This window comes from Haliotis rubra, unplaced genomic scaffold (genome assembly GCF_003918875.1).
Source record: "Haliotis rubra isolate DU_JTF1 unplaced genomic scaffold, ASM391887v1 Scf15, whole genome shotgun sequence".
NCBI classification, from domain to species: domain Eukaryota; kingdom Metazoa; phylum Mollusca; class Gastropoda; order Lepetellida; family Haliotidae; genus Haliotis; species Haliotis rubra.
The window spans coordinates 1,509,773-1,530,577 of NW_025765447.1; the positions used below are offsets into that span (position 1 = coordinate 1,509,773).

Sequence of the window (20,805 nt, forward strand, 5' to 3'; positions counted from 1 at the left end):
TTGTTGTTTTTTTGTTTTGTTTTGTTTGTTTGTTTGGGGGTTTTTTGGGGGGTGAGGGGAGTGTTACCCATTTTGTTCTGGGGAGGTAGGGGGTCAGCAATTTCGTACAATATTAATACTAACAATTTATGCTTAAAAATTATGGGGGTGGGGGGTCTTTGATTTTGTACATGACATGCAGGGGTAGTCATTCACATTGTTCATGATTCTCAAAAAAAAATCATCATCAATCATAACCACCCGCAAATAATGAACGGTCCCTAATAGCACTAAATCCGTTATCCTGTGGCTGCCGTACTCGACCTGTTATTTCAACATGTTATAACATTATTTGGATATCGATAACCATCCATGTACAGCAGTCTTCACCGATACTTTACACACTAAAATAATACACACACAAGTAGGACTATGTAGAAGACGGTAAAAAGTAGACTTTCCACGATTGTTTGCTTGTTGCTTAATGCTGCAGTTATATGACAGTGGGCTGTAACTAATCAAGTCTGGACCAGACAATCCCGTGACGGACTTCATGACCATAACGAACGGTTGTATGTGGTAAATGGAAAATCAATATTTAAAAATTGGTCTTTTTCGGATTTGGGGGAAAATGAAAGTTAAGAAAACGAGGAAACATTCTGTATTGTAAATTTCTTTATAGCCAATGAGTTGTTCTGTTTGATTGGCATTTTAGAAGCTGATGAGTAATAACAAAGGTACCTTTCTTATGAGTGGGTTGTGTTTAACGCTGCTTGTAACAGTTTCAGTTTCCACTACGGCTGTCAGCATTATGTCAAAGGAAAGGCTTAAGTGATGTACTACTTTAGAGAAACACACTAGCACGGGTATAGTGCTGGCATACCTAGAAACAAATTCCTGGCAAACTAGGAATAGAATCCCCAATCGTTGGGTTCTGGTGTACCAAATTAAAGGGACGCAACTCCACACAAGAATTGGTCCATCCTTGCTCCTAAAGACATAAAATTGATTGGTTGGGTTGGTTTCTTGGTTAACCCGCACAGCTGCAGCTGTATGACGGCGGTCTGTAAAAAATCCAGGATAGACCAGATAATCCAGTGATCAACATCATAAGCATCGATCTACGCAACTGGGATACTATGACGTGTCAACCAAGTCAGCGAGCCGAACCACAAAGAAACAAGGAGAGGTGTGTAATATATACAATGAAGTAATAACGAAGTATAAAGATGTACTCGTATGACGACATCAGTACATTAAAGGGAAACGCCACCACTTCCAGAGGTCCATCCGGAGCCATTTTCATTATCCCACGTAATCACCAGATGCCGATTAACGCCAGTCACCCAAAAAACTAGGGACCTGTGAAGATCTGGGTTCGAACTTGCCTTCAGCAATCCAGGCTTGTAGTAAGAGGCGACTAACGGTATCGGGGGGCAGGCTCGCTGACTTGGTTGACATGTCATTGTATCCCATTTGCACAGGTTGATGTTCATTATGTCAATCACTGGCTTAGACTCGATTATTTACAGACCATCGTCATCTAGCTGGAATACTGCTTAGAATAACTCTTAGTCTCTGAACATGTATAATGTTGACGGGAACAAACAATCCTTTCAAATTGAAAAGAAGACCAGAGAGATGGGCGATTCAGAACCTGAGGAAATCTAGACTTGCTTCATTGAACGGAAGGGAAAATAATACAGTCCCGGGACTGTGACAGACTGAAATACTGCAACAATCAAACAACAAACAAACAAACCAAACAACTGGGCTTCGCACCAGCCTGTCTCCCCTCCTCAGTGGAAGCGTCCCATGTATCTGTTTCCTTGTGTCTTGTGGGCCGTGTGTATCAATAGATCAACCAGGCGATGGTTCACACTGAAAGACACAAGACAGAAAGTAAATAGCTTTCACTTTTCCAACCAACCTAAAACAGTTCTCTAGGACATGTACCCTAGCCAGAAACATCCTCAAGCCTTTCAAAACATCATTACAAAAATCTTAAGCGATCAATGAAATGTCTCCAAATAGTAGCACATTTGTGTATTCCTGTCGGTTTGCTTTTTGCATCGAAATGTTTGAAAAAAGCGGAAGGAACATCAAAAGTTCAATGTCAGCTAGCCTGACCACCCGATGCCGTTATATTTTCCTCCTATGATAAGCATGGGTTTTCAGGGGTCAAACAATGGAAGGAACATCAGAGGTATACCGGAGATACAGCACGTGTGGCCTTTACCAGTTACTAGTTTCAACTGTGCACGTTACCATGGTTACTAGACTGTTAAAGCATGGTACATCCAGTAATTAGATATATGACAATAATACATGTTTGCTTCCGTATTTGAGTATCTCTGTTTGTAAGTAATACTTCTTGTGTTATGTGACTATTAGCAGCAGAACTTGTACAGACGACTATCAGCAGCAGAACTTGTACAGACTATTAGCAGCAGAACTTGTACAGACTATTAGCAGCAGAACTTGTACAGACTATTAGCAGCAGAACCTGTACAGACTATTAGCAGCAGAACTTGTACAGACTATCAGCAGCAGAACTTGTACAGACTATTAGCAGCAGAACTTGTACATACTATCAGCAGCAGAACTTGTACAGACAATCAGAAGTAGAACTTGTACAGACTATCAGCAGCAGAACTTGTACAGACAATCAGCAGCAGAACTTGTACAGACTATTAGCAGCAGAACTTGTACAGACAATCAGCAGCAGAACTTGTACAGACTATTAGCAGCAGAACTTGTACAGACAATTAGCAGCAGAACTTGTACAGACTATTAGCAGCAGAACTTGTACAGACAATCAGAAGTAGAACTTGTACAGACTATTAGCAGCAGAACTTGTACAGACAATCAGCAGCAGAACTTGTACAGACAATTAGCAGCAGAACTTGTTCAGACTATCAGCAGCAGAACTTGTACAGACAATCAGCAGCAGAACTTGTACAGACAATCAGCAGCAGAACTTGTGTCAGCAATCAGAGCAGAACTTGTACAGCAGCAATCAGCAGCAGAGAACTTCTACAGACTGACTGTCAGCAGCACAGACACTGTCAGCAGCAGAACTTGTACAGACAATCAGCAGCAGAACTTGTACAGACAATCAGCAGCAGAACTTGTACAGACAATCAGCAGCAGAACTTGTACAGACTATTAGCAGCAGAACTTGTACAGACTATCAGCAGCAGAACTTGTACAGACAATCAGCAGCAGAACTTGTACAGACAATCAGCAGCAGAACTTGTACAGACAATCAGCAGCAGAACTTGTACAGACTATCAGCAGCAGAACTTCTACAGACTATTAGCAGCAGAACTTCTACAGACTATCAGCAGCAGAACTTCTACAGCAGCAGAACTTGTACAGACTGTCAGCAGCAGAACTAGCAGACTGTGTCAGCAGAGAATACAGCAGCAGCAGAACTTGTACAGAGAGACTACAGATCAGCAGCAGCAGAACTTGTACAGACAATTAGCAGCAGAACTTCTACAGACGAGTACAGAACAATTAGAACTTCTACAGACAGAACTTGCAGCAGAACTGTCAGCAGCAGAACTGTCTACAGACAATCAGCAGCAGAACTTGTCAGCAGCAGACAGATCAGCAGCAGCAGAACTTGTACAGACTGTATCAGCAGCAGAACTTCTACAGACTGTCAGCAGCAGACTACAGATTAGCAGCAGAACTTGTACAGACTATCAGCAGCAGAACTACAGACTGTCAGCAGCAGAGAACTTCTACAGAATCAGCAGCAGAACTTGTACAGACTATCAGCAGCAGAACTTCAGCAGCAGAACTTACAGACAATCAGCAGCAGAACTTGTACAGACTATCAGCAGCAGAACTTGTACAGACTATCAGCAGCAGAACTACAGACTATACAGACTATTCAGCAGCAGAACTTCTACAGACTATTAGCAGCAGAACTTCTACAGACTATTAGCAGCAGAACTTGTAGCAGACTTCTACAGACTGTCAGCAGCAGAACTTGCAGCAGAGAACTTCTACAGACTGTCAGCAGCAGAACTGTACAGACAATCAGCAGCAGAACTTGTACAGACAATCAGCAGCAGAACTTGTACAGACTATCAGCAGCAGAACTTGTACAGACTATTAGCAGCAGAACTTGTACAGACAATCAGCAGCAGAACTTGTACAGACTATCAGCAGCAGAACTTGTACAGACTATCAGCAGCAGAACTTGTACAGACTATTAGCAGCAGAACCTCTACAGACTATTAGCAGCAGAACTTGTACAGACTATCAGCAGCAGAACTTGTACAGACTATCAGCAGCAGAACTTGTACAGACTATCAGCAGCAGAACTTGTAAGACTATTAGCAGCAGAACTTGTTCGGACTATCAGAAGTAGAACTTACAAAGTCAGCAGAAGAAGGAAACCGGAGATGTACACATTCCTCTGAGCCCGGAACATTTCGGCCCATGTCGACAAAATGATCTCCTGGTGTGCGTTCGTAATCTTCTTGGGCAATAGAGATCTGCACTTGTGGTGCCTCCAAACAGCATCTATGGTTGAAACCCAGTGAAATCAACACAAACGTAATAACAAGTTTTTGTAGTTGGTGTTACATAGTAAAGCACAGTTCCAGTACGTTTTAGATATTCTTTTTGTGTGTCACATCCGGGTACAGAGAGGCACCAAATCGCTGGCACTCAAATTCAGCGATCTAAACTACTCAGCAATCGTGGCTATCAAAAAGAATTAAGTCTGACAGCTGGTAGTCTAGATCACGTACATAAGCATGGTTTGGGCTTGGAAGATTCTAAATGATAACAAAAATCAGAATATAAGATATATGGCTCATTTCAGGTTTGTTTTTTGTATTGATTGATTGTTGTTTAACGCCGCACTCTGGGCCTGACAATTCAGTGATTAACATCATGAGCATCAATTTACACAACTGGGATACGATGACAAGTGTTAACCAAGTCAGCGAGCCTGACCACCAGATCCCGTTAGTCACTTACGTCATGGGTTGTTAAAGACCGATTCTAACCATGATCTTCACGGATCATTTCCGGTTTGGGGAAGCGTTTGAATACGAACAAGTTTTTGACCATAGGGACGAACAGGAACGTTTATCTATGATTACGGATTTGATCAATGTTGAAATTTGTTCTTGATGATTAAACAATCATCCAGTTTCATTCATTCAAGACCTTTTTATATACTATCCCCAAAAAGAAACGCATAGGCCAGAAATCTGTTGCGAAAATACTGTATTTTTAAACAGGTATAACTCGTCCACAAATAGACTTTAGTACATGAATTTTTACATCGGTATAGAAGAAATGTCTATACAACCAAGTGGATACTTTTAGATAACGGAGACGCTGGCGACATGGTGACGACGTAGCACGGGCCCAGCGTCGGGTCTCCTGGCTCTCAGTCCAATCTCTCTTAACCTGTTCCGTACAGTTTGACCGGATATCCTTCGAAGTTCAGGCACCCTGGCTGTTGTGCTCTCACTCGTTGCAGTACGAACAAGCAAATGTAGTAACCGGATGTACCGATCTTGGGCTGCAGTTGTGACTCGAGGTCTGGCCGTACGAGGACGGTCATTTGTTATACCTGTTTGGTTGTAACGAGCTGCAAGCCGAGATATCGTGCTCAGACTAACATTCAGACGCCTGGCAACAGAAGATTGGTAATCTCCAGCGTGCATTCTTTCAATGGCGATGATCCGTGTCTCAGAGTCAAGACGTAGCGTAGTGATTTGACCTTGAAACTCCTTCAAAACGAATGCCGATTTCCGACTGCTGCACAATTTCAACTGGAAGGTGATTTCGGTTGCCTTGTGGCGATGCCTTTTTCATCTTTGGAAGAAATCTCATCAAAATCAACATTTTCAGATAAAGTCGATTGTTTACTTGTGAAATTGTGTAAAATCATGTTATCAACACTTTTGTTACATATTTTGACGATTGTTTGAACACAAAAGGTAATTAATAGATATTAAAAAATACAAAACGCATATGCGTTCCTTTTTGGGGATAGTATATAAACTAGTGCTCAAGAGAAAGTATACAGTGTGTTTGATCGAACTTGAAAAGAAAAGAAAAGCTTATATAAATGAACATCTGTTTAATTTCAGTAGAGTTTTCAATTCTACAGCAAATGTATACAGTTTCAATTTACACAAACTCGAAAGTACCGTTTGACTGACACTGAAAGAAACGTGGTATCATAGTCTGAAAGGTGCAAAGAGAGGAAAAGCAAGGTGTGCGAGAAAGGATGGAGACATCACGGCACAGGTTCAATAACTTTGTCGGCAATTGTGCACGTGCTCCGCGTACACCTGGCTGTTACTCTCTTTGCAGTCCTCCCTCGTAACAAATAGTGAACTGTCAAAATTTTAATGATCGTTTGTTAAACAACTTTTTTATATTTAGGACATAAATTCTGCAAAAAAAGATCACAGAGTTGGTCTGATGTTTTGATTATGATCAGTGTTTCATTGAGTATTATATGTTTAGTAGTTTTCGAGTTAGATTGCAATTCATCGGTCCGCTTTTGAGCCAAACGGACTATAACGTCGAACCCATGTCAGTCCACGGAAGAGTAAGATGCACGCCGCGGTAGGGTCGGCGTGCTCGAATACCATGTTCTCGTAGTCGCCGGTACACTGTATGTCGGCTGATACGGTGTCCTAGTGCCGTCACTGCCGTTGACGTCGCCGTTACAAACCGATTTCTCACATGAATTTCCCGGATGTGGCGATCATCACCGGGCGTGGTAACACTTGGTCGACCACTCCTAGGCCTGTCTGACTTATTGCCTGTTTGTCTTAATCGCGGCATGTCTGATAAATTGCACGGGTGCAGCCGAAGGTTCTGACAATGACGGTGTGGTTAGCTCCTTGCTGGGCCATTCCGACAGCACTGTCTATTTCGATTTCCCTCAAACGTGGCATATATTTTGTGTTCTTCTTACTACAGTGTTGCTGACGTGTCGCGTAGGCTGTTTTATACCGTCAGCATGCACGTACATTTCGTGTTACGTCAGAAAAAGTCGTTCTGGATTTGTTCACGACGTTTAGGCGATTCGTTAGTTTGTTTCGCCGTTTGTTCCAGGAAAGGATGGATCTGTACGTGTGTTCCAGGAAAGGATGGGTCTGTACGTGTGTTCCAGGAAAGGATCGGTCTGTACGTGTGTTCCAGGAAAGGATGGGTCTGTACGTGTGTTCCAGGAAAGGATGGGTCTGTACGTGTGTTCCAGGAAAGGATGGATCTGTACGTGTGTTCCAGGAAAGGATGGATCTGTACATGTGTTCCAGGAAAGGATGGATCTGTACGTGTGTTCCAGGAAAGGATGGGTCTGTACGTGTGTTCCAGGAAAGGATGGGTCTGTACGTGTGTTCCAGGAAAGGACGGATCTGTACGTGTGTTCCAGGAAAGGATGGATCTGTACGTGTGTTCCAGGAAAGGACGGATCTGTACGTGTGTTCCAGGAAAGGATGGATCTGTACGTGTGTTCCAGGAAAGGATGGGTCTGTATGTGTGTTCCAGGAAAGGATGGATCTGTACGTGTTCCAGGAAAGGATGGGTCTGTACGTTTGTTCCAGGAAAGGATGGGTCTGTACGTGTGTTCCAGGAAAGGATGGATCTGTACGTGTGTTCCAGGAAAGGATGGGTCTGTACGTGTGTTCCAGGAAAGGATGGATCTGTACGTGTGTTCCAGGAAAGGATGGATCTGTACGTGTGTTCCAGGAAAGGATGGGTCTGTACGCGTGTTCCAGGAAAGGATGGGTCTGTACGTGTGTTCCAGGAAAGGATGGATCTGTACGTGTGTTCCAGGAAAGGATGGGTCTGTACGTGTGTTCCAGGAAAGGATGGATCTGTACGTGTGTTCCAGGAAAGGATGGGTCTGTACGTGTGTTCCAGGAAAGGATGGATCTGTACGTGTGTTCCAGGAAAGGATGGGTCTGTACGTGTGTTCCAGGAAAGGATGGGTCTGTACGTGTGTTCCAGGAAAGGATGGATCTGTACGTGTGTTCCAGGAAAGGATGGGTCTGTACGTGTGTTCCAGGAAAGGATGGATCTGTACATGTGTGACATGGGTCAGTATGGTTTTATCACTCTCTTTTTTTATATTATGTAATATTTTGCGATACATAGTTTGTTTTGAACACTAGTTTATTTTATCTTGTCGCACGTCAAAAGCCATAATAACGAAATATTGATAAATTTCAAACCAGTATCTGAACGCATCCTTCAAAATTGGCCTTTCCAACTGGCCTTTTTCCAGAAAGGCCCTATCCTTAGTCGTTGTTTGAAAAGAAAAACACACAAGTACGGATTGAAAAAGTTCATTCCTGGATTCTCAATTTATAAACATGCCATGATGATAGTTTAGAAGCGTTTCGTCCTACAAAAACACAACACTAGGGGGGCGGTGGGGTAGCCTAGTGGTTAAAGCGTTTGCTCGTCATGTCGAAGACCTGGGTTCAATTCCCTACATGGGTACAATGTGTGAAGCCCACATCTGGTGTCCCCTGCCGTGATATTGCTGGAATATTGCTAAAAGCGGCGTAAAACTATTCTCACTCGCTCACGAACTACACTACAGTGACTGGGCAGATGAATCAGACCGTATTCAGTAAGATATCACCTCACCTCCAAAAACAACACCGAGGGTGATGACTGCACTCCAGAACGGGAGTCCCATTATTCCTACGACCCATTGAAACTGAGATGACGTCAAGGATTCGCACCACCTGGATGTTAATATATATTTCAAGTTTTAATGGCAAATAAAACATACCTTACTCGTCTTATTGATATTATTTACTTTCAAATATAATAATTGTTTTTGCTGCAAAGTAAGAACTATGTTCGTAGTATAGAAATACATAACGTGTATATGTTACACTATGCAAATGCCAACTGCATTAAAATAGACAGTATAATTGAAATACAAATAAGTACAATTGTGGCCAGCACTAATTTTATGCATGTGTGGTTTGGTGTTTTACAGTATGATGTACAGTGTAAGCATAAGATCTGCCAAAGAATGCTATTTCTCTCATGTCATTATGGATCTATGGGCATAATGACTCGAGGATTCAATGAGTGAGTGAGTTTAGTTTACGCCGCACTCAGCAATATTCCAGCTATATGGCGGCGGTCTGTAAATAATCGAGTCTGGACCAGGCAATCCAGTGATCAACAGCATGAACATCGATCTGTGCAATTGGGAACCAATGACATGTGTCAACCAAGCCAGCGAGACTGACTACCCGATCCCGTTAGTCGCCCCTTACGACAAGCATGGGTTACTGAAGGTTCATTCTAACCCGGACCTTCACAGGTTCAAGGATTCAATATTCCAGCTATATGGCGGCGGTCCGCACACCAGTGATCAACCACATGAACATTGATCTACACAATTGGGATACGATTGGTGCCAACCAAGTCAGCGAGCCTGACCACCCGATCCCGCTATAGCCGCCTCTTACGACAAGTATCGGTTACTGAAGTCCAATTCTAACCCTGGGTCCCGATCCACAAAACGTTCGCAGCGCTACGACATTCGTAAGCATATGGTAAACTATAGAGTTACGACATGTCGACATGTCGTAACTTTACGAACGCTTTGTGGATCGGGACCCTGATCTTTACGGCTGGGAACGAATAAGGTGGAATTATCAATGTTTGGTTGAATAAAAGATCAGTGTGTGTGGGAAGCGTTCATTAAAGAGGGTATATTTCAGAAATGTTTGCACTTACTTTTCCGGTGGAATGCAAGGGAGGAGAAGCAGGACAGTGATCGACATTTCAACACAGAGAATAGTACAGATAAGATGCCACTTGAAACCCATGGTGAAGATGGCTGCAGTGAAAAGTGAGTGATTGTTACTTTACGCCGCACTAAGCTGTAGTTCAGTGATGCTAGGCAGCAATGTGTAGGAGGACATAACGTCCGTTTGACACTTTGGTGATGTCCATGTTATTGATAAACTTAAAAACATAAACAGGTTTGGATTGTCAGAAACGGATATGGACGTATGTCAATATTTCCACGATTACAGCCAAGACATTTCTTTAGAGTTTAGAGAATTGATAGAATCCGGGTGAAAATTCAATTTAAGTCATGTGTATAATGTTGATAACTAAGTTGTTGGTTTTCTTCATAATATATATTGCATTCTGTTAAAATTAATTTCTTTAATAATTTCGAAGATCATTGATAGTCAACGAGATGTTACAATTCAAGTAAATGCCTAAAATAGCTTGCTTATCAACAACTAAAAAAACACATATTTGAAAGGCTAAAACATTGAACGGAAACTGTCGTCATTAGATTAAATGAAAAATATATTAAAATGTCTAACTGAGTTGATCATAACATTTTCCCCAATTACAAATAGAACCCGCAGCACCCGAAAATCTACAATATAGACCAAACATTATGGATAACAACTTCTTTTATTCGTGAGTGCGACGTTTCGATACAGATACTTGTACCGTTGTCAAGCAGGAGTGGAACATGACGTCCTTGTGTCCCGTGCCTCCTGCAACTCCAGACCACTGTATACAGAAAACCTACCTATACGGATCAGTACATCCACTACAACTCCAATCATCCTCCTAAAGGTAAGACCGGCATCATCTCCACATTAACCAGAAGGACCAAGAAAATCTGCTCAACTAAACTACAAGATGAAATAGAAGACTTGAAGAAAGTCTTTGTAGACCTTTACCACTATCCGCCCCAAATAGTCAGCAGAACCATTGCTGCAACCCTGTCACCACCTACCAAAAAAACCCTAACCAGATTCAGCGCCCATCAAGATATCCATTCCCTACATTGGTAAACCATCACATCAAATCAGCCGACTCCTGAAACAACAAGCGCATAGGTACCACCTTCGCCGCGTCATCCAGCCTTAACAACATTCTCCATGCTAATGGAAGAAAACCAGTCACCGTCAAGAAAAACAACCCAAAATGGAAGAAAACTAGTCACCGTCAAGAAAAACAACCCAAAATGTGTCGTCTACAAAATAAACTGTGATTGTGGACAGAGTTACATAGGCGAAACGTCCCGACCCATCAACAAAAAGAGCATCAGACCTCTGTTACCAATTCCGACATCAAATCAGCCATTTCTGACCACATCAAAGCAAGCCCCAATTATCAAATACAGTGGTCTGACATCACCATTCTCGCTAACAATTTAAACAGACTTCACTAAACGCAAGCTCGCCGAAGCCATCCACATCAAACGCCCCCCAAAAAACCATCAATCGGGACAAGGATACTTCCTTCCATCCGCTTATGATGAAATCCTCCACCAAGCCCAATCTACTGTATAAACTCTACTGTAAAAACATCTCATTATTATACTGAACCACAAAAGAAATGTCGCACCGATAGCGATTTCTTAAAGCACACACTTAATTCACTCTAATTAACAATCAAAACGGAAGATTGAGTTCAAACTTGACAATTATGGTTAAAACATTTTCGGGAATCACATTTAGAGTTCACACAAACAAAATCACCAAAAACTAGTACCATTTAAAAACCCTAAGGTCAGTATTGTGTGTGACCTCCATGGGCAACGATGAAAGCGTTGCATCGTCAGTACATGGACAGAATTAGCCGCTTGATGAAGGCCATAGGCACTTGGGTCCATACTCTGTGAAATGTTTGATCGAGTCTAGCCGCAGTTGTCCGCCTAGGGTGGAGGTCATTCAGTATTCTTTGAATCTCGTCCCAAAGGTGTTCTACTAGACTCAAATCCGGACTGAGTGCAGGCTATTGTAGGGTTTGGATGACATGTTGCTTTAGGAAGTCCAATATTAATGTTACTCTGTCAGTTTGGAGACGAGCTTTGTCTTGCTTGAATATGTGATTTCTGTGACGTCCAAAATGTGGTACAACGTGGGGTCTATTACTTGGTCAACATAGCGAGCAGCTGTCACGTCATTTCCTCATCCTGGACCGAGATTCTGGAACACCACGGTGCCAGAACAGAACAGAACTTTATTGCTTTTCAGGCCGTAAGACTACGTCATATGAAGATCACAGTGATTATATAAATGTATACATTTTGGTGACAGGGCTGGTAGTCTGAGTTTAAGGCATATAAGCTACAAATAATAAATAGTAGTCAATAATACTTTCTGTTACACAGACAACTGTCTGGTTCAGACCGATTCCAACCCGCACCATGATGCTTGGACCACCCCATGAGTCTCTTTCAAAAATATACTGATTGGAAAACAGTTCCCCACGCCTTCACCATACTCTCACTCTGCCTTTGGTTGTCGAAACACAGTATCGGCTTTCATGAGAAAAAAGCATAGTTTTCCATTGTCGATGATGACAATTTGCAGTCGCTTTTGGCGTTGACAGTCAAATCAAAAGCTAAATCATACATCACAAAAGTAATGAAGTTGAGTCTTTCATCACAAAATTTAAATCATATATCACAGAAGTCATTCGGTGGAACTGTCAAATCACTTGTCAAAATCCGACTAGTTCATCTCACAAGTCACTTGTTTTTGCACAACTGGCTGCTGTGAAAACGTCTGGAGCATTTAATTTTGTTTTTGAAAAACTTGCATCTGTTGGTCCCACATCTCTTTGAACCTGCACAATTGCACCGGACATATCCCTGTCCACCACAGCTGGATTCTATATGTACAGCCTGACGTAGTGTACATTGTCATTTTGTGTTTTACACACATTGCCTGATTTGAAAAATCTTCAGTCAGGCATTATTTTTAAAGGAAAGCTATAAATTTTAGTCATTTCGTGTATTTAAGTATACACATGTTCATTAAGTCTGAGGACGAAGGTGACGTTTACGGACGCGTTGATCAAGCTCGTCCCATAGATGCTCGATCCGGTTCAGATCAGGAGATTTGGAAGGCCACGGAAGGACATTGACGTTTGCATTGTGGAGATAGGCACCCGTTACACGAACTGTTTGTGGTCGAGTGTTGTCGTGTTGAAACAGCTCCCTCTGGCGGGAGTGGGAGGAGGTGAGGTCGCAGGATTTGGTCAATGAAGCGATTTGCTGTAAGATTTCCTTGAACCAGCATTAGTTCTGATCTACCCGTGTAGGACATGGCTCCCCACACCATAACTCTTACTCCACCGAATCTGTCCACCTGTCGAACGCATTTCGGCGCAAAACGTCCGTGCCGACGTCGATGGACACGTTGTCACCCATTCCGTCGTTGCAGGAGGATTATTTCCCCGATTAAGGAAACTAATTGGGAGAGTTTATTTTCGAAAACTCCAAATGTTAACAACGCTTGTGTAATATTTACTTCTCTGCTTAAGGAATATATGGTTAGATGTATCCCAACCCAGAACGTTACAATTAGCCCTAGAGACATACCTTGGTTTGACAGTGAACTTCGGAGAGAAATTAGCAAAAGAGACCGTTTAAAGAAGAGAGCATTTCGAACACTGAATACTTCTGATGTACCTAAATTAAAAAAGCAGAGGAATAAAGTAAACAATCTTTAAAAATTAGCCAAGAAGTTTTTTTATTCAAATTTAGGCAGTTTTTTATCTTCTCACTGTACTCAATCAGCAGATGATTGGAAGGTTTTTAATTATTTGTTGAAAGGTTCTTCTTCATCGGGACCCATTCCCCCTCTCCAACTGATGATTCCGGAATAGCTTCAGCATTTACAAACAGCCCAAACATTGAATAAATATTTTGTATCTGTTTCCAATATCAATGGTGAGGGCAAGACTTTGCCACCTGTTGGCCGTCGCTGTCCTAACAGCATTACAAGCGTTAGTGTTACTGAAAAGGAAGTATCGGAAATGATTAAATTTAAGACTTTACCAGCAAACAAATCTAGTAGACCTGATGGTCTTGATATGGAAATGTTAAAACGAATTTGTACATCAATAAAACAGGCAATGTTACCCCAATTTTCAAAAAAGGAGATAAATCCCTGCCTACTCATAAGTTTATTTTCTTTCCTCGGGAAATGTTTTGAAAAAATGATGTTAACGTATTTACATAACCATTTCAATAAACATAGCATTTTAAGTAAATTTTAATCAGGTTTTACTACAAACAACTCTACCACATCTCAACTCATTGAAATGTATCATAATATATGTTCAGCTCTAGATACTCATCACTTTTATTGTATGATTTGTTGTGACATTTCAAAGGCCTTTGACAGGGTGTGGCATAAAGGGTTATTGCACAAATTGGAAAATTATGGGCTCGTGGGCATTTACTTAGATAATACAAAATGAAATACATTTCATATAATACAAAATGGTCTCATCATGTATCTGCTGTAATAGAAAAGGCCTAAAAAATTGTTTCCTCATTACGGACGCTGAAGTACGTATTACCTAGATGTATCCTTTCTAGTATGTATGAAATGTATATTAAGCCTATTTTAGAATATGCATCTGAGGTCTGGGATAACTGCCCTAGCTTTTTTTGTCATAAACTTGAAATGTTACAACTTGAAGCAGCAAGAATTGTAACCGGATTGCCTAAATTCGCTTCAAGATCTAGTTTATACAGTGAAACTGGTTGGTTACCATTGAAAGTTACACAAACACAAAGAAAACTCTGTACATTCTATAAAATTGTTCATATGGAAGCTCCTGATTACCTGATAGATTTACTTCCACCTTTTACTGAAACCATTTCCGGATACAACTTTCGTAACAAATCAGATTTGGCTATTCCTAAATTTGGCACCTCAATTCTCCAAAAGTCATTTATTTATGATTCTGCAAGTTTATTAAATGCTCTCTCCTCTACAACAAAATGTACAAATTCATTATCATCGTTTAAATCAAAGTTATCTGAAAAAAATGACAAAGTTCCAAAATATTTTCTATTTGGTGAAAGAAAGACAAACGTACTACACACGAAGTTAAGACATTCGTGTAGTTCATTACATGCAGGTCTGTTTCGTGTTAATCTATCAGATAGTAGAGCTTGCAATTCTGGAGATGCGGTGGAAGCACCACTTGAGAAATCAGCAACATTTTTAGACAATGTTATGAAAGTAATGAGATGAGTGCCTTTTCTTCAAAATGTTCAAAATTTGTCAGCTGCCGTTTTGATCTGAGGCAAGACTTTGAGCTATCAAAAGTTAACTTAGACATTGATACCATTCTTTACGGCAACCCTGTTCTGCCAAATACTATTAATGAAAATATCTTCAGTCATGTGCATAAATACATTGTTCGAAGTAAGCGCTTCGATTAATGAATAATATGTCTTAATATTTTTATGTCCATTCATTACGTCCATTCATTATTGTTCATGTTTCTGATGGGAGCGGGCGGTAATAAGTTACTTGTGGCCAATCCATTTCAACATTGAATAAAATATGTTCAAACAACAAAAGCAGGAGGAAACACGATTCATCGCTGGACCAAACGCCTCGCTAGTTGCCAAGGTTCCATGCCTGTACCCTGCTGCACCATTGGACACGTCGTTGCCGGTGTAGTCGTGTCAAGACAGGTCCAACTTTTGGTCAATCTGCTCGAATTCCCACTTCTCTCTGACGATTTCTGATGGTTTGATCGGAAATTCTTCCTAGACCAGGCGCCAGTCCTGCAGTGTCCGTTGCTGTAGCAAATCGGTGACGTAGGTGAAACACCCGGATGAATCGGTCTTGAGCAGGAGTAGTGGTCACTCTTGGTCTTCCACTTCTGAGATGATCTTGGGTCGAATTGAAGCGGATACATCAATGCCATAGTTGCGATATAGTGCTGCTGTGGACGTTGAAGTGTCTTGCAACGTGAGACCGGGACTGCCCTGCTTCAATGGCGATATTTCGATCAGTAGCATTCAATCTTGGCATTTTGATCTTTGCTTACGTCGTAAATTTCGTAATGAAATGATGAATTTGGTTTAGCCTTAGGAATTGTCTTTATGACGATAGCTGTCAAAAGATATCGAACTGAACTGCTGAAAACTCCTGTGCGTTGTTGGTTGTAGTTTTAAGAGTGTAATAGGCCCTGTTTATATGCACAAGATTTGCATACACAAGAAAAAATACATATGAGTATATCTGCTCACATTAGCAAATAGTATATTTGCTATGCGTTCATATGCACATACGGGGTATAACTATATTTCCTTAGCAAATTCTTTTATTTATCTACTATACAGCAGGATGGAAGCCGTCCTTTCTCAACGTAGAAGACATTTTAGATATTTTCCCTACATCTTATCCACTGCCGTGAGAGAACTCTATACAGACGAGAAAGAAGCAGATACTAATGGCAGAACATTGTTTTGAATTCCTTTAATGATACACAGTGGGTTGAAAATTTAGAATGAAAGAGGAGACTTTTAACTCCATCTGTGAGCAGCTGGCTCCATATCTTGGCAAACAGCACATAGTGTGTGAACCTATTGAGATCAAGCATCAGGTTGGAACAGTTATATATTGGCTTTCTACCTCGTGCAAGTACAGAACGGTTTCAAACCTTTTTGGTCTTGGAAAATCAACCCTTTTTGAGAATGTTCACAATGTTTGTAATGCAATAACGGATCACTTGGCACCTGTGTACATCTCATTTCCAACTGGAGATAATCTAAAAAGTGTAATTCAGGGTAACAACGAACGGTGGGGATTCCCAAATTGTGGAGGAGCCATCGATGGTTCACACATTCCGATAATAGCACCACATCAGGATCATGGAGACTACATCAACCGGAAAGGATGGTATTCCCTTATACAGCAAGCGGTATGTGACTATCGTTACATCTTTACAGACATTTGCGTTGGATGGCCGGGACGGGTGCACGATGCCAGAGTTTTTGCAAATTCTGATTTATTTCACAGGGGAGTTTCAGGACGACTGTTCCCTCAGTGGAGCTAGACTCTAACAACGGGTTTGCTGATGTACCTATTGTGCTTATTGGGGACCCCGCATATCCTTTGAAGGTCTGGCTTTGATGTAGAATTTGCCCCAACAGTTATTGCAGCTTGCATTGTCTTGCACAATTTTTGTGAGCTAAGACAGGAACAGTTTCCAGAGGAATGTCGTTACCCTGTTGATGATATGGCTTTTGAATATTATGACGATAGTGACATATCGGACAAGCCAAAGCGATAAGAGAAACCATTTGTAACTACCTTGCAACAACTGTATTTTATAGAATCTAATTCTTATACTTATATTCATTCAATGTTTATTTTTTATTATGTCATCATTAGCAGTCACCAGTTGTCACTCTCTATAGTCTATTTTTATTGCAGAAATGAATAAAGCTTTGTAGTGTGACAATGTTTTAATTGGAAAATTAAATTAATTCATATACACTTATATCATGGAATAAACTTCCAAATGAAATGTGACAGTTTAACGCTGGTTGTAGAATAATCTATGACAATCTAAAAAGAACATTTTCACAATAAGTGATTTCTCACTAAAGATATCTTGAAATAAAAAAATAACTAAATGTCACCCCATACGTGAAAAGAAAGCAAGTAAAATAAATGTTCAAACTGTTGGAACCGTCAGCAGACGAAATGTAGGTGTGAACTTGTACAGGTACATACATCATCCATTTCGGAATGTCACAGATTATAAAAGGTTTCACCAGGTTTCTCATAGGAAACGTTGCTGCCGTCACTGACTGACGGACTGTAGGAGCATTGCCACTGTTGCTGGCGACTCTGTGATGTCCCTGGATGTGGATCCACAATGGGTGTTGTTCCAACACGAGACATAATCATGCTCATCAGTCTGTACCGATGATCACGCTCCTCTCTCTCTTCTGACTCTTACCTCGTTTTCTCCATTTCCATCTTTTTCATTTCAACATCAAGCTTGCGGTGTTCTAAAGACAAGAGCTTCCCTTCATTTTTCTCATTACTTGATGTAAAACTGTCCATCACAGACGACAAAGCTATCTCCAGACGTGACGTTCGGGCTCTCTTCTTATAGCCATCATGTTTCACATCGCAACCCATCTTAGCCAGTTGACTTTGTTTGGAATGTAGTGTTTGACTGACAACATTCTCCTCAGATCTGTTAGTATGCCTTTCTGGATCATCCTGAAGTTGATCTGGTTCAGTTTCCAAGATATCTTCTGTTTCTGTCATATCATGATCAGATAAATTAGCAGTACCAGTCATGTTTACTTCATCTTCAGAGGAGCTGTCGTCATCAACTTGTTGTCTCTGAACACTCTCAACAACCTTCAGTGGTGATGTTATGGGACGAGAGCCAAGTATTCTGTCCAGTTCATCATATCGACAAAATATCTTCCCTTTCCACTACTTTTCATAGCTGTGTTGCATTGTCTGTAAGATCTCTTAAGAGTGTGATAGAGCTTAAGACGAGGTTGACCTTAACTTAATGAGTCATTTTTCGCAGGAATTGGCGATACAAGTGCTATATGGAGTGATTAAAGCCGTCAGAAAAGGTGACGGTACCCGTTAAGAGATGTTTTAACTGTATAGGACCGCATCGCGGCTAGAGTGACTGACGATGTGTAAAGTGCATAGAGAGTGCGTTTCTTCCATTAGAGTACGATATCAATATATACTCTCCCAAAAAAGAAACGCATATAGGAATTTCAACTGTATTTTTATGTTTATTTTGAAACATCTTGTAGGCGTTATGAGTCAATGAAATATAGAGAAATTGCACACTGGGAATGCAGACGTATCCGTCTTTGGCACCAACTCGAGGAAAGTCAGTTTGAGTGTCACATGGAGACGTGTGGTGGCGCTGAAGTCAATACCTCGTGTGACCACCGTGGGCATCCAGAACTGCACGCCATCGCCTCGGCATCGAACGAATAAGTCTCAGAATCTCGTGTTGCCCAATCGCAGCCCACTCTGCCTGTAGTGCCTCTGCGAGTTGCTGAAGTGTCTGGGGCTGAGGGTTACGGCGTCGCCCCCGTCTGTCCAGGGCTTCCCACAGATGTTCGATCGGGTTTAAGTCCGGTGATCTTGAGGGCCAGGGGAGCACATTGATGTTGTGGTTCTGGAGGAAGTCTCTAGTGTGACGTGCTGTGTGGGGCCTGGCATTGTCCTGTTGAAACAACTTCCTCTGGCGATCAATGATTGGAAGGAGGTGTGGGCGTAGGATTTCGTCACAGTACCGTTGAGCTGTCAGGTTGCCCTGGATCATCACCAAATCACTTCTCCTACGGCAGGTGATCGCTCCCCACATCATAACACTTCCCCGGCCGAATCTGTCCACCTGGGGAACGCAAGCGTCGGCGAAACGTTCACGTCGACGTCTGTACACCTGCATTCTTCCATCGCGTCGTTCCAATAGAAATCGTGATTCATCACTGAACCAGATTCTACGCCAATTCGGTAGGTTCCAGGCCTGAACGTTGGTGCACCATTGAACTCGATGTCGACGATGTTGTTGTCGAAGCACAGGGCCAAAATAAGGTCTTCTGGCACACGTAAACCAGCCTGTTCCTGACGGTCTGTGCAGAAAGCCTCCTCAATCCGGGTATTTGTCGAGCGGTACTGGTTGCCGTAGCTGTTCGATGACGCAGGTGATGTACCCGGATGTAGCGATCCTGCGCCGCAGTGGTCGCTCGAGGTCGCCCTCTACGAGGGGCATCTGCTACCGCATTCTGCCAGCGATATCTCTCCCAAAGCCGTGAAATGGTGCTTTGGTGAACATTCATGCGTCGGGCAACTGCACGTTGAGACTGGCCAGCTTCAAGCAAACCAATCGCGATATGACGATTGGCTTCACTTAGACGTGGCATTTTGCGTTCGACAACAATATTCCACATACAGTGAATAATCGACAGACAGCGATCAACCTTTTATACCTATCATTGAGACTATCTGATCCCCAACTTTCACGTGCATTGCATGTGAATTGTGTATTCTGTGACACTACACGCCGAAATTGAAAATCATGCTGTTAAATACGGGTATTTTACCGATGGTGCGTTTCGTTGTGATGTTTCAAAACATAAACACCATAGGACTCATAAACAGAGCAAAACCTTTTGTAAAATGAATCACGTTTTAATTCATTGCTACATGAAATTGCTATTTTCATGATGCGTTTCATTTGTGGGAGAGTATATATCGAAATATTTAAGTAACGACACAATGGCCTGTCCCCGAACCACCGACAGAAGCAACTGGATACACATACTTACTGAGCCGTCGATGGTGAGTTGAAACTGCTACACCTCAGTCCAAAGGTTATATACAGGGTTGTAGGAAATCAGTCTTGATTCGTGGTAGAAGAAACGAAAGTGGGTATTCCAGAAAGCTATAAATAGATTTGTAGATAACCCATTGTACCATGCCCTGACTGCGGGGCCTTTCATCTCTGCCGTGGTGTATGTATTAGTTAGATCATTTCAAACCGAGATATGTGCTCGTATACACCACAGTTTTGCCGGAGTTGACTGACAGGTGGGAGACGCGAGGGCTGTGCTCGAGCTTCCTCAACACTTGTCAATCAACTCCGGCAAAACTGTGGTGTATACGAGCACAGATCGTGTATACGAGCACAGATCGTGTATACGAGCACAGATCGAGGATTGGATGAGCTAACTGACTTGTACCACGCCTATTATGTATGGGAAGCGGGAAAATCTTAAAGTTTTAACGACCGTTTCATTCTCAGTCTAGTTGCCAAAATGAGTGCACATGTAGTGTGGGACGAGGACATAGACGACTTTACACTGTCACAGATCGCATCAGTCATGGAAAATGAATTTCATGCATTTGAGGGACTTTCCCAGCTCACTCTTTCACAAACAGTGAATGAGTACGATGTAGACACTCTAATGGTGGGGGACTTTCAGGTGAAATCGGATATATT

At 41.9% G+C, this 20,805-nt stretch overlaps 1 protein-coding gene across 1 annotated transcript; it reads right to left on the bottom strand.

Moving 5' to 3' along the window:
* Positions 1-590: 590 nt before the first annotated feature.
* On the bottom strand, positions 591-20,163 carry LOC124270151 (B-cell receptor-associated protein 29-like). The gene is made up of 5 exons (XM_046705179.1): positions 20,132-20,163; positions 9,745-9,847; positions 8,632-8,732; positions 4,374-4,521; positions 591-1,860 (listed from the first exon to the last, which is right to left on the bottom strand). Exons 2-5 carry the CDS (start codon positions 9,834-9,836, stop codon positions 1,779-1,781), a joined length of 423 nt encoding a protein of 140 aa, XP_046561135.1. The 5' UTR covers positions 9,837-9,847; positions 20,132-20,163; the 3' UTR covers positions 591-1,778.
* Between the last annotated feature and the right edge of the window lie 642 nt (positions 20,164-20,805).

Coding starts and splice junctions, on each gene's coding strand:
- LOC124270151 (XM_046705179.1), bottom strand. CDS start 9,836: ATGGGTTTCAAGTGGCATCTTATCTGTACTATTCTCTGTGTTGAAATG. Junction 4,522..8,631: donor CCTCGGTGTTGTTTTTGGAG/GTGAGGTGATAT, acceptor TTTCAACCATAG/ATGCTGTTTGGAGGCACCAC. Junction 1,861..4,373: donor TTCCTTCTTCTGCTGACTTT/GTAAGTTCTACT, acceptor TGTGTCTTTCAG/TGTGAACCATCGCCTGGTTG.